At 35.1% G+C, this 13,541-nt stretch overlaps 3 protein-coding genes across 3 annotated transcripts; all 3 read right to left on the bottom strand.

Annotated features, from left to right (window-relative positions):
* LOC104739660 (zinc finger protein 5-like) lies at positions 1,481-2,544 on the bottom strand. Its single transcript, XM_010460093.2, has one exon. The coding sequence runs from the start codon at positions 2,346-2,348 to the stop codon at positions 1,725-1,727; it is 624 nt and encodes a 207-aa protein (XP_010458395.1). The 5' UTR covers positions 2,349-2,544; the 3' UTR covers positions 1,481-1,724.
* LOC109128637 (uncharacterized mitochondrial protein AtMg00810-like) lies at positions 7,397-8,645 on the bottom strand. The gene is made up of 2 exons (XM_019235432.1): positions 8,070-8,645; positions 7,397-7,990 (listed from the first exon to the last, which is right to left on the bottom strand). Exons 1-2 carry the CDS (start codon positions 8,643-8,645, stop codon positions 7,397-7,399), a joined length of 1,170 nt encoding a protein of 389 aa, XP_019090977.1.
* Positions 8,646-11,894, bottom strand: LOC104743215. The gene is made up of 4 exons (XM_010464324.1): positions 11,697-11,894; positions 10,563-11,621; positions 10,346-10,459; positions 8,646-9,998 (listed from the first exon to the last, which is right to left on the bottom strand). Exons 1-4 carry the CDS (start codon positions 11,892-11,894, stop codon positions 8,646-8,648), a joined length of 2,724 nt encoding a protein of 907 aa, XP_010462626.1.

The raw sequence follows: 13,541 nt of genomic DNA, 5'->3' as shown, positions 1-13,541 counted from the left end.
TTTTTCTTAAATAAAAGTAATAATGAAATGGGATAAGCATCTAAATACACACACATAAGCAAAATGGAGTTCCGTTGGTGTCGGAAGTGACATGTGTCTTCACAATTAAAAGGAACCTCCGACATTGGATGTTGGATCTTAAGCTTATCATTCTAATCACGCTATTGATTAAAATATACAACCTGCCGACTCCATTTAAAATATTTAATATGTATTTTTATAAGTGGTACAATTATGAATTGCTGCACAGGTTTATTTAGAAACTTAATGGGAAATTTCGAATCAATATTCCTAAACCAAATCTATTTGAAAGAATAAAATCTAAGTCAAGCAATGTCACCACTAAATTCACTTATTCGGTTCGTTTTAGGAGTATTTTTCAGACTTCACATATCTCTCTCTCTCTTATTGTCTCAAAAGAAATGAAGTCAAATAATCAAAACTATTCGTCTCTTTCTTTTGTTTATACATACATTTGTAGCCAACAAAATTGTAGTCTCGATTAATCGGTTTAGAGTAAAAAGGTTACAGATATGAAAAATCCAAATTATATACATACACATCTAATTTGAAATTATATACAAATCCAAATTATATAAGAGTGTATGAAATATTCGGTAACTTTTTTTTTATGCCAGAAGATGAATTATTTATATTAACCTAAAGGTATGTTTGAAAATAATAAGCACAAAAATGCCTCATTAGCGTCCCAAAGTAAAATCCATATTACAATGCAAGTAACTACTAATTACGGTAGAGTCTGGATCTGTGTAGTTTTTTATATTTGTCAAACGATTTGTGTAGTTCAAGACTGTATTTTATACCTATGTGGTGGTATAATTAGTTTACGTCAAATGCAAACGAAAATTGGAAAGGAAGTGTGACATTTGTGTTTATAACATTTTTCAGCGTTTTTATTAATTTTTTTCTGAACTAAAGATCATATTTTAACTTGTGAGATTAAATTTTTAATTCCTTATTTTTTAAAAATTTGACTATAAATCAAATTGAAGCGTGTACGAGTACATGCACGTATAAACACATGTATGCACTACTTGTAATGGGAATATACGTACGACTGGAAGTATATCTATATGTACATATGGTAATAAAAAACAATTAAAATGTACAATTGAAGTAAAAAAAAATGTACAATTAGAGAAGAACGTACGCATGGGCCATAAATAGACTAAGCAACAAGAAAGTGATAATGTTTCAACATGTTTCCTCCATCAATTAAGCAATGCACCATTTATTAACACAGCACACAATAACGAATGATAAAACTATAGAAACCTTGTAGAGTTGAGATTTTGTTAAACTATACGAAGCTAAGGAACAAGAAAATGATTTTGTTTGATCACTATGGCGTAGTGTTATTATTCCATAATATATCAATAGTTGATCCACTCTATACTAATTTGTTTTTGTTTTCGGATGACGATGGTAGGATCGAGAATTTGCTGGATAAGTATTCTAATTGAGTTTTTTTTGTCTTTTCTTTTCTTTTTGAATATTTCTACAACATCACTTGGATTATGAATTTTTAAAGAACATACATTAACCTAGCTAATAAATAAAACTCAAATTGCATCACGAACACTATCTTTCGTGTTTTTTTTTTCCCTTCTTTTTCCCAATAAAATACACCACTAGTATATAACTTAATTATATATATATATATATATATATATATCTTTGTTATGCCGTATCTCCGGTGAGACCTATAGATGAAGATCCAGCGACTTAATGCTTCTCTTTGAACCAGAACGAGAAGTCAGATCTCTCTGGAACTGAATCATGTTCGGTCGTACACCGTACATCTTACCCATCTCACCGCTTTGTTCATTAAGATCTTGACATGTGTTCTTACTACCGAAGCTAATCTGCGATGACATCGGCGACCAGTCCTCGTTATACACGCCCATCTGATTATTATTATTCACATGCATGGAGGAGAACGCACAATACGACGGCGTTTGGTATGTTCCCTGAAACGCCGTCATTATTGGTTGTTGGTGGCTGGTGAGGTAATATCCGATGCTGGCTCGTCGAGCTTGGAGCTGAAGCCTCTTCTTCTTCAACCTCTCCTTCTTGTGAGCGTTTTGGTGACCTCCCAAAGCTTGAGAATTTGCGAACTCTTTGCCACAGTATTGGCATTCGAGTCTTTTCATCACTGTCAACGACGTCGTCGTCGTGTTTGTGGACGAGCTCACGCTTTCCGCCGTCGTGATTTCCAGCGAACGGTTGCCACTGATGAGTTCGAAGCCGAATAGCTTTATCGTCTTGTCGGAGGACGAGCCCGAAGAACTTTCGCCTGTTCGAGACATTGTCGGAGATATAGACATATATCTGTGTATCTATGTGTATATGTGTTTGTCGATGGGGTTTAATTAGCTTAAGGAGATGTGTAAATGATCTTCTTTATATAGCAAATAAAGAGAGGCGAAGGACGTTTAGTTTAATAATTTGTATTTAATGATGCATTGCATCTGTAATATAATATATATTGTATGTCTAAGGAGTTTTATATTGTTGAGAAGGGCTTTTTATATTAGTCACGAACAGCATCGAGTTATAATATTTTAGGGTTTATAATAAAATTCTTTGTTTGAATCTAAGGTGTGACAAGAAATGATCTTGGAAAATAAACCTTGATAGGTACAAGTACAATAAGTATTACACTAACACGGAAGAGGTTTATACATATGTGGATACCACGCGCATACATATATATATAGGAACGTTATATAACAAAGACTGGGATAGAAAATTCTTAATACTAAAAATATATATGAAGACTTAACTTGTCAACTTGTTTTTATCTTTGTCTTATGCATTATATATACATTTGCTTAATTGTGATAACCTTTACTTTTAAATATTGTGGGAAAATACTTTCTGTTTAGTGCGTGAATAAAATAGTTAGATTAAGTTGAGATACGATACATTTAAAAAGTATATATGAAAAGGCATGCAGCGATCACACCACTTGTGACAAATAATACAAAAGTTATATTCTAAGCTACAAGAGAAGATTAAGATGTTAATATCTTATTATTGATATATACTATCAAAAGTCAAAGAAAGATAGGAAATAAAATAAAGCTAACCAATTTAGCCCCAAAAAACTATTATAATCAACATGGAAGCTGAAGAATAATACTCTGATCCCTAAAATAATATTAAAAATTCACTCTATTTGAATGACGCATGTCCATCATAATTTTAAAGCGAATAAACGAAATGTTCACTCAAGAGCAATGCAACAAAATATAAACGAATCGTCGTCGGTTCGGTATTCACTAAAAAGGAAAAAAGAAACAAAAATAGTCTATAAATTTACTGGATATTCTTATTATAGTGATGTATTCTCTTGTGATACTACTATTCATTGATGTTTTACAGTTTTCCCATCAATTAAAGTTGCTCGCAAAGAGATCTGATGATGGAGCATGAATTGAAGCTTTTTTGTAATTTATCTCAATGTTTTCCACCTAAACCAAATCTTATTTGTCTAATTACGTACTGTGAGAAAAGAAAGAAAAAGCCTATCTTGACCATGTTTAATGAATGCATATTAAATAATGAAATTAAAATAGGGAGAATGGTTAGTTGCCAAATGAAGGAATACAAGAAGTGGGCAATGATGCAAGCATCTATACTATTTAACAAGTAAAAACTATATTCATAAGTCTAATCTTCAAAACAAGATCTTGGGCAAATCTTCATAAAGCATGAGAAGACAATATTTTATACAGAAAGAAATTTGGTATTAAAAAAAGGTATAGATTATTCTATTTTCAGGTGAATCAAGTCATGAGATAATCTTATTTTAATAAAAATAAGTATAATGAAATGGCATTTGGTTTGGACAGTTGTTCCATTAAGACCCCACTGCTCTGTAACTTAAAAGATAGATCAAGACAATTAATTAAAATAATATTAATTAATCCCTCATTAGGTGTTATAATTGTATTACTTCATACAACCTAAGATCTCTGATTGGTGGACTTTCTTGGCACCAAATTGGTGTCTCATGCAATCAAACGCTCTTTCCTCTCTCTCAGGTCCTTTGTTTTTAAAGTATATTATAGCAACCGAGGGAAAGAATAATTCCAAATAAGTATGCTGTCAACAATAATCTTATATTTATCCAATAGCATGTGGAATAATTTAGCTCATTATGGTTTTTTTTCAAAAGTTTCTTTGTGGTGGCTACTGGGTGGGTGGGTTGGTTTCTATATTATTTGATATAGTAAACTTATATATTAATATATATATATATATATATATTAGTTATTGAATTATGTCCACCTCACCTTCTCTTGTTATATTATATATTGGTATCCATCAAACAACTTAACATTACAATTCAAAACCCATTCTGAAAAATTAGTTAGTCTAGTGTACCCGTAAAACCTGTTCTATTCGACCATGTTTAAGGTTTAACTCTAGTCTTGACCTTTTTTTTTTTTTGTGTGTTAAAAGATTAGATGTAGTTGTATCCCATTGGGTAGTAATTGTCTCTTTATAATTAAGGAAACTTATAAGGGTTGTACGAGTATCACAACTAATTAATACATCGAAACATCTAAAGACGATATACTAACCAATTCTATATAACAGAAATTAAAATATTTCCTATCTCGATAACAATGTAATTGTTGACACTTGACGGTGTATACAACATTCTATGCTTAGCATGCATTCGAGACTTCGAGTTCAAGAACAAAGACAGAACTTTTTTACAAAAATAATAAAGAGTTGAGAAACGCTTAACGTAAAAAGGTGTACTAAATTTGATAAAATCTTACGTATTAGTAGTATTTTGAGTTATTTATCTACTACTATTTAATATGTTCATTTGGCACACGCAAACTTGTTAGTTTGCAGATAAACTAAATAATTATAATTCCCTGTTTTAAGTTTGGAAAGAAAATAAAAACGAGAACTAGCACATGCATGTTTAGTGTAAGAAATAAATCAATAAATTAAGTTGAATTAGTTAACATTTATAATTAGGTCGAAGATAATTAAGAATATCAAAAGGTGGTCCCCCGGAGTTTGCCTCTCCGATTAATCAAATCCTCTTGCTTCTCTTCTAGACGACTCCAAGAGCACTTGAACCTTAATTATATCATACTTATTTGATATATTTATTGAAAAAGAAAAGAACGTAACACCACCAAGAATGTCAAGATCAGGATTTTAAAACTATACTGTTTTATATAGCTAATGTATCAATAAATGAGAAAATAAACAATCATTATAGATCTAAACGGAGAAGTCAGGATTTCTGAACTTCAAGGTATTAGTTTTACTTAAAAAGTTGGCTGGGATTATTATTTCAAAAGTGACAAGTGAAATCGATCGATAATTCGATATTGCGATTGAAATTGATACGGCTTTGGTTTGGTTTAATTGTCCGACCCTAATGAATACCTGTAATATGGATCAGACACAGACACCACTGGGTCTGGGCCTTCGCTAAAAGCTTTACTAGCTACTTCGATTGCCAACCCCAACCTTTTCAGTTTTCAGGTTATATTTAGATTCTTTATCATATTTTTATCTTTATATATGACTGAAGAATGTTCGCCTCCATGGGCTGATACAAATCATACAATTAGTGAGAAATAAAATAAAGAAGCCTAATTGGTGTTTTAAGGCCCATAAATTTTAAGGAAATTTCTACATTAGGGGAAAATGTCATTAAAATCACGAATTTTCAAATTGTGGCCATTTTAATCACCAACTTTATGTAAAGCCATTATAAACATGAACTTCTGTTGACTTACCGTTTAAAACACCAAATTTTGTTAACCACGATGAATGTCGTTTCCTAAACGGAGCAATTAGCCGACGTTGAAAAGTCGTTAATCCTTCCCCGTTAGTGTCAAAACGACACCGTTTTAAATCGATCAAACATAACAAAATTGGGAAAAAAACCACAATTAAACATTTCTCCTAACCCTAATTTTCGATTTTCCCCAATCGATTTCTCAGTCCCAAATGCCGAAAGTGAGAAATAAAGGTGTGATATCGTTTATTGGAGCTCCACCAGAAGATGAATCACTAAGTTTAATTGTGTTTGATCGAAACCCTTTAGAGGAAGCTCCTCGAGTTGATGATGGAGTTTGAGCTCCACCGCAAGACGTTGCAGTTTCTAATGCCAGAGATGAACCGGTTGTATGCGTATCTGAATCTGTTGTTGGAGATAAAGGAAAGAGAGATAGAGGTGGAGCTTCACGTCAGCGTCGAAAACGGAAAAAAAAAGAAGTGATGAAGATGACGAAGTGGAGCCTCCAGTGGAGCATGACAATGACGATGACTGCGCGGTTTATGGAGATGAAGATTGCAATGATGTTGATGATGCAGTAGGTGGTGGAGTTGAAGAAGCTAATGTCGAAGAAGCTGCTCTTGAAGAAGTTAACTTAAACATTGAAGAAGCTAACTTAAACATTGAAGATGATTTCCCTGAGATGGTTAGAACAGAGGAAGCTGGTTCTGATTCTGACAGTGGTGATAATATATGGGAAGACGATAAAATACCGGATCCTTTTGTTTGATCGATTTAAAACGGTGTCGTTTTGACACTAACAGGAGAAGATTAACGACCTCTTAACGCCAGCTAGTTCCTCCGTTTAGGAATTTAATGACATGTTCTTTCCATCGTGGTCAACAAAATCTGGTGTTTTAAACGCTAAGTCAACGGAAGTTCATGTTTATAATGGCCTTACATAAAGTTGGTGATTATAATGACCACAATTTGAAAGTTCGTGATTTTAATGATATTTTTCTCATTATTAATATTGTTTGGAAAGTGTTTCTGATCTCTATCTAAACTGTCTTGTGCTCTTCTATGTCAAAAACCTTATTCAGTATAAAAGATTTTCTTATTTCTCAAGTTGTGTAGGCAATGCCTTATATACGATTACAATATTTAACCCAATACGAAAGTACNACAATTTTACTCTTTAAAATCTAGGGTCAAAGTTTTAAAATAATTAAATCTAATCTAACATAAATGAATTCATAAAGAATAAGATTATGAATACATATTATACAATAATTATGTATATTACTAATTATTTAATTAATAAAAGCACATTGGGTTTTCGGTTCGGTTTGGGTTTAAACCGAACCAAACCGAACCGTTTGGGTTGAGAAGAAACTTAACCAAATGGTTTGAGTGTAGGATTGGATTTGGTTTGGGTCGGTTTCAGTTCGGTTGGGTCGGTTCGGTTCGGTTTGGTTCGGTTAAAATGCCCACCCCTAATAAAAGGTTTTCTTATTTTCCAAGATGTGTAGGCAATGCCTTATATATGTTTACAATATTTAACCTAATCCGAAAGTATAGAAATAACCCAAATATACAACATTTATATGGTAATTACACATATGAGCCTTGGCTCATAATACCCCCCCCGCAAGCTGGAGTATGAAGATCACGAATACCCAACTTGAGGAAAAACTCATCAAACTCCTTGCGACCAAGAGCCTTCGTAAGAATATCAGCCAACTGAACCTTAGTCGAAACATGCTGAGGAGCAATAACACCTTTAACAATCTCATCTCGAATAAAATGACAATCCGACTCAATATGTTTCGTTCTTTCATGAAAAACAGGATTTTTACTCAGGTGAATAGTAGCCTCATTATCGCAATGAAGTGGCACCAGAGCAGAACAATCAACACCCATGGAGAAAAGAACCTCCCGCAACCACAAAATCTCACACACAGTCTCCGACATGGCACGGTACTCTGCTTCAGCCGAAGAACGAGAGACGATATCCTGTTTCCGTGTCTTCCAAGAAAACGGAGATCCTCCCAATTGAATAAACCAGGTAGTTAGGGATCGTCGTTGCAACGGACAACTATTATAATCAGCATCACACCAAGCCGAGAGACGAAGATCAGTACCAGCTCGGAGTAAAATACCCTGACCCGGATTGCCCTTGAGGTAACAAACAACACGACAAGCTGCCTGCCAATGTTCCACCTTCAGAGCATTCATGAACTGAGACAAAATATGGATGGCATAGGAGAGATTCCGGTTGAGTAACAGCCAGATAAATGAGACGGCCAACTAAACGTCGATAGTGAAAAGGATCAGGCAACAACTCACCATCTACTGTAGCCAAATGATGATTTTGTTCTATCGGATGAGACACCGGTTTAGCGCCAAGTAAACCCGTGTCGGAAATAATATCAAGCTTGTACTTGCGTTGAGAGAGATACATACCTGTCGAATTTCGAGCAACTTCAATACCCAAAAAATACTTAGAGATACCAAAATCCTTCATATGAAAACAAGAACTTAAGTATTCTTTAAAATCAGTGATGACCATAGAGGAGCTCCCGGTAACAATAAGATCATCAACATAGACAAGGACATGAATGTGACGATCGTCAGCAGCAAATGTGAACAAAGAGTAGTCCTTTAAACTCTGAGTGAAACCATAGTCCTTAAGAGCAGTAGAAAGCTTTGAAAACCAGCAACGAGGCGCCTGGTTTAGACCGTAAAGAGACTTGTGTAAACGGCAGACTTGAGTTTTATCAGCAGTACGGAAACCCGGAGGAGGACGAATGAACACTTCTTTTTCCAAATCACCATGAAGAAAAGCATTATAGACATCCATTTAATCCATTTCCCAATCTCGAGAAACCGCAACCTCCAAAAATGACCGCACCGTCATCATCTTACAAACAAGTGCAAAAGTCTCCTTATAATCCAGACCCTCAGTCTGATTATTACTGAGAACAACAAGTCGAGCCTTGTAACGCACAAGCGTTCTATCAGATCTGCATTTCAATGTAAACACCCATTTGCAACCAAGAGCTTTCTTCCCTGGAGGCAAAGTTTCAGCCGTCCATGTACCTTGGTCTTCAAGAGCAATGATTTCGACACGAACTGCTTCACGCCAATTTTCATCTTCAAAAGCCTCAGCATATGTGCGAGGAATAACACCAGCAGTTATTGCAGCGAGAAACGCACGATGATGGACCAAGAACTGAGAACAATCAACATAAGAGTCAATCGGATACCAACTAGATTCAAATAAAACATCATCATGCTCCAAATGAGTCATGTTAGTCACATAACCATCAAGACGTTTAGATTTAAACTTTGGACGACATCCTTTTCCCATAGGAACAACATCATCATCATCATCAACAGAAGAGAAAATACACTCATAAGTCTCAGCAGAGACATTGGGAGATATAGGGGATGTCAGAGAAAGAGAAACCTCACTCTCCGGTGAAGACGGCGTAGGACTCACAGGAGGAGATGCCGGAGAAGAGACATCCGATATAGTAGTATCAGTTGTGATCCCCGAGACCTCAACACGAGGACTATCAGCCAACGCAGTAGGCAGAGTCGGAACCAAAGCCGACACAAAAACATCATCCTCGTCGTCCGGTATATAAGGACGAGGAGTCAATGTAGTCAAGGGGATATGAGACTCCAAAGGAACCTCAGCAAAAGGATATTCATTCTCAAGAAACACAACATCACGAGATGTAGAAATCGCACCACTCTCAAGATCATATATCTTCCATCCCTTCTTCCCGTAAGGGTAACCAAGAAAAACAGAACGATTGCTCTGAGAAGCAAACTTATCGCCGCCATGACGTTCATTATGAGCATAGCATAAGCAACCAAACACTTGTAAATGATTCATAGGCGGTGGTCTGTTGTAGAGCATCTCGAAAGGAGTCTTACCTTGTAAAACCACCGTAGGTTTTCTATTAATTAAATAACATGCCGTAAGAACACAATAGCTCCAAAACTCCACCGGAAGGTGAGCTTGAAACCGCAAAGCCCATGCAACATTAAGGATGTGTCGACGCTTCCGTTTGACTCTCCCGTTCTGTTGCGGTGTACCAACACATGAAGTCTCGTGAATTATGCCTCTCTCGCGGAAAAAACCACCAAGACTCAGAAACTCGGATCCATTATCCCTTCTAATAGTTTTTACTTGCTTGGCGAACTGCCGTTCAACCATAGAAATGTAGTCACGCAAAGTAGAAGTAGTATGAGACTTGTTTGGCAACAAATAAAGCCACACAACACGAGAATAATCATCAACAATGGTGAAAAAAATCGAGAGTCACATATTGTCGTTGTCCGATACGGACCCCATAAATCACAATGAACCAGATCAAAAACCGCAGAAGTTTTATTATTGCTCAAAGGAAAAGAGTCTCGTGTTTGCTTGGAACGAATACAAACGTCACATGTTTTGGAATCAAAAACATTACTACTACTACTAGAATCAGAAAACTGCATCAGCTCCATGGTCGTGGACGAGGGGTGTCCCAAACAACGGTGCCATACATCCTTAGGTTGTTGATCCAAAGCTCGTGTCACCGCTGTAGAAGCCATCCCTCGGTAAAAATACAGACCATTGTCTTGTTCACCCGCTCCAATCACCGTCTGTGTGATGCGGTCCTGAACAACACAAATCTTATCAGATATCTGAAAGATACAACTCCTATCTCTAGTTAACTGAGAAACCGATATAAGATGGCATTGCAAGCAATCAACAAAAAACCACATTAAGTAACCGAAGATGAGACCTAAGAGAAACTGTCCCTTGCTTAGTCGAAATAGTGAACCGACCATCCGACAATTTTATGAACATAGGTGCCATATCACAAACATCCAAGAGAAAATCAAGACTACCCGTCATGTGATTCGATGCACCGGTGTCAATGTTCCAAGATTCAATGAAAAACTTACCCGAAAGGTGATCATTAGTACTAGCTTTCCTTGTATTCAGCATATCCTTTAGCTTTTTCCACTCTTGATCTCTTAAACCACTAAACCCCACACGATCCGCCTCCGTGATCGATGTAGAGCCCATAAACACCGGTGACGAAGTCGCGACATGATGGACTTGTGGCGTCTCAACACGCTTTGGAGGAACAGTTGCCACCCGACAATCGACAGTGGAAGTGCCAGAACTACCTGGCAGAATGTTGGGCAGTTTAGAACGTGGCCGATCGCCCCACCACCATGGATAACTGATCTTGCGAAAACAATGATCAGCTAAATGGCCTTTCCGTCCACAGCTCGTACATAACGCAGACGGATCACGCAATTGTGATGACGTAGCCATACGAGGAGTACTTTGAACAGCGAAACTAGCTCCTTCATTCCGTGCTTCCAACAAACGACTAGCACGCTTAGATTCCTCATCTTGCGAGACAACCTGATATGCCTCATCAACAGACGGAAGTGGATCACGGGAAAGAAGAGATGACTTGACAGCCCCAAACAGACTTTCATCAAGCCCCATCAAAAATTGATGCAGCTTATCTTCTTCCCGTTCTTTCGCAATTTCTTCAACCATCTTGGCACGTTGAAAATCCGCAAGACTCGTCCATAGCTTGGTCAGCTTCCCATAATATGCCTCAACAGCCGATCCTTTTTGCTGACAATTTGCCAATTCAGTTTTAATACGTTGTACTCTCTGTCCATTCTTCACAGAAAACCGCTTTTGTATTTGAGACCATAGGTCATGAGAGATTTCATGATGAGACAAAGAGCTGTTCAAATCCGGTGCTACCGTGAGTCTGATCCAAGAGACTACCATGGCATTATTTGCCCACTAGTCTTCAAGATCATCAGAATCATCATTAGGTTGAGGGATAGTACCATCTACAAAACCAAATTTCGTTCTTGCCCGTAAAGCAAGTCGAAGGTTCATTGCCCACTCATCATAGTTAGGGCCACGAAGTTGTGGTTGTGAAATCACAGACCGGGGATTATCTCCAGCAGAGAGATCATACGAATCGATCCGACGCCGTGCCGACTCAACCCGTGCCTTGGATCCGGAAGTCAGAGAAGAACTCATTTTAGAAACAGAGTCTTCCTCTGACATGATTTAAGATATGTATACCGACAGAATGATCAAGTATACTAAGGTCAAGGAAAAGAGAAAATAAAACGAAGATTTAAGCTTTAACAAGTATAGGTATAGAGGATCGAAGAACCTAAAATTTTAGGTTCAGCTCTGTACCATATCAAAAACCTTATTCGGTATAAAATGTTTTCTTATTTTTTCAAGTTGTGTAAGCAATGCCTTATATACGATTACAATATTTAACCTAATACGAAAATACGGAAATAACCCAAATATACAACATTTATATGTTAATTACATAAATGAGCCATAGCTCATAATATTCTAGGTGTCTCGAAAATTTTGTAATTATAGCTTTGTACCTACTAAGAAATGGAAGTAACTTAAAATTGGTGTTAGAGCCCAAATTTTCCTTAAAATATGACAAACGTTATTTTTTTCTTCGCCAAAGATGAAAATGTCTTCATCTAATATTGATGTTTAAAATTTTGATTAAACAAGAAAAATAGCATAATTTGGAAACAAAAGAAAAAAAGAAAAAAAAAAAGCTCACCTAGATATTGAGCTAGGATTAGGAATATAGAGACTATATGAAAGATAAAGAGGTCTGAATATATCAATCGGAGGCATAACCGAAACCAACGTAGAAGCGAAGAATACCAAGGAATGAGAAAGACTAATGGTTCTTTTCTTTGTTAAAGTGTCATTCATAAGAGATCCAACAATGCATTGTGGCTATTTGTATTTAGATAGGAGCTTGTGATTGTCAAACAAAAGTTAAGGATCTCACATTGAAAATTAGAAAAACATAAAGCAATATATATGTTGGGTAGCTTTCTGTCATCAAAATCAAGTTTTCGATTTATTTTGATTGGTAGTTGACATTAACCAAACTTTTAGTGATAGAAAATTTGTGATATATATAATGTAATATATATATATATATATGAACTAATCTACTAGTCATACCATTTGATATGTAGTAGTAATTTCATGATTTCTTTTGAAATTGAAGTATTTTTCAAATTTGTAATTAAAAATATTAGTATAGATGTATTAAAAAAGAAACATAAAGTCATAAACCAATCCATCCATTGCTAATCAATATTAATATTGATATCCGTATGAATCAGGGGATATTTTGGAGATGTTGAAATATAAAAGATTTACAGTAAAACCTCTATAAATTAATAATGTTGGAACCAAGACATTTTATTAATTTATAGTGATATTAATTTATCTATAAATTAATAATTATTAATTTACACTGTAAATTAATAATTATTAATTTATAGATATATTTTAATTGTTTATTTTTTTTTTAATTATGAATTGGAACAATTATAGCAAAATAAGATTAAACTTTCGGATGTTATAAATTTTATGGTTTAGGAATTGAACTTGTAATATTTATAAAGCATTATTGACAATAAATTACAAATACTATAAACAAATTGACTTATACACATGACATACATAAATTCAAATTTATGAATAATAATAATATTAATTCTCATATTTTAATAATCTGTCTAATTATCAAATTGTAAATGATGCATATCTAAAAATTAAAACTTTAAAATTTAATTATTTGTATGACATGTTATAAAATATTTTAGAGATATCATTATAGTTTGAAAATACAACATTACAAATGTTCTATAG

Source organism: Camelina sativa, chromosome 14, assembly GCF_000633955.1.
Source record: "Camelina sativa cultivar DH55 chromosome 14, Cs, whole genome shotgun sequence".
Taxonomy (NCBI): domain Eukaryota; kingdom Viridiplantae; phylum Streptophyta; class Magnoliopsida; order Brassicales; family Brassicaceae; genus Camelina; species Camelina sativa.
The sequence above is the reverse complement of the archived record's forward strand: the minus strand, read 5'-3'. Positions and strand labels throughout refer to the sequence as shown.

What these genes read in the sequence shown, in the direction of transcription:
- LOC109128637 (XM_019235432.1), bottom strand. Translation starts at nt 8,645, where the DNA reads ATGGATGTCTATAATGCTTTTCTTCATGGTGATTTGGAAAAAGAAGTG. An exon ending in GCCGTCTCATTTATCTGGCT is followed by an intron (nt 7,991 to 8,069) that starts GTTACTCAACCG and finishes GAACATTGGCAG; the next exon opens with GCAGCTTGTCGTGTTGTTTG.
- LOC104739660 (XM_010460093.2), bottom strand. Translation starts at nt 2,348, where the DNA reads ATGTCTATATCTCCGACAATGTCTCGAACAGGCGAAAGTTCTTCGGGC.
- LOC104743215 (XM_010464324.1), bottom strand. Translation starts at nt 11,894, where the DNA reads ATGTCAGAGGAAGACTCTGTTTCTAAAATGAGTTCTTCTCTGACTTCC. An exon ending in ATCTTCGGTTACTTAATGTG is followed by an intron (nt 10,460 to 10,562) that starts GTTTTTTGTTGA and finishes TGTGTTGTTCAG; the next exon opens with GACCGCATCACACAGACGGT. An exon ending in TGGATCAACAACCTAAGGAT is followed by an intron (nt 9,999 to 10,345) that starts GTATGGCACCGT and finishes GTTGAACGGCAG; the next exon opens with TTCGCCAAGCAAGTAAAAAC.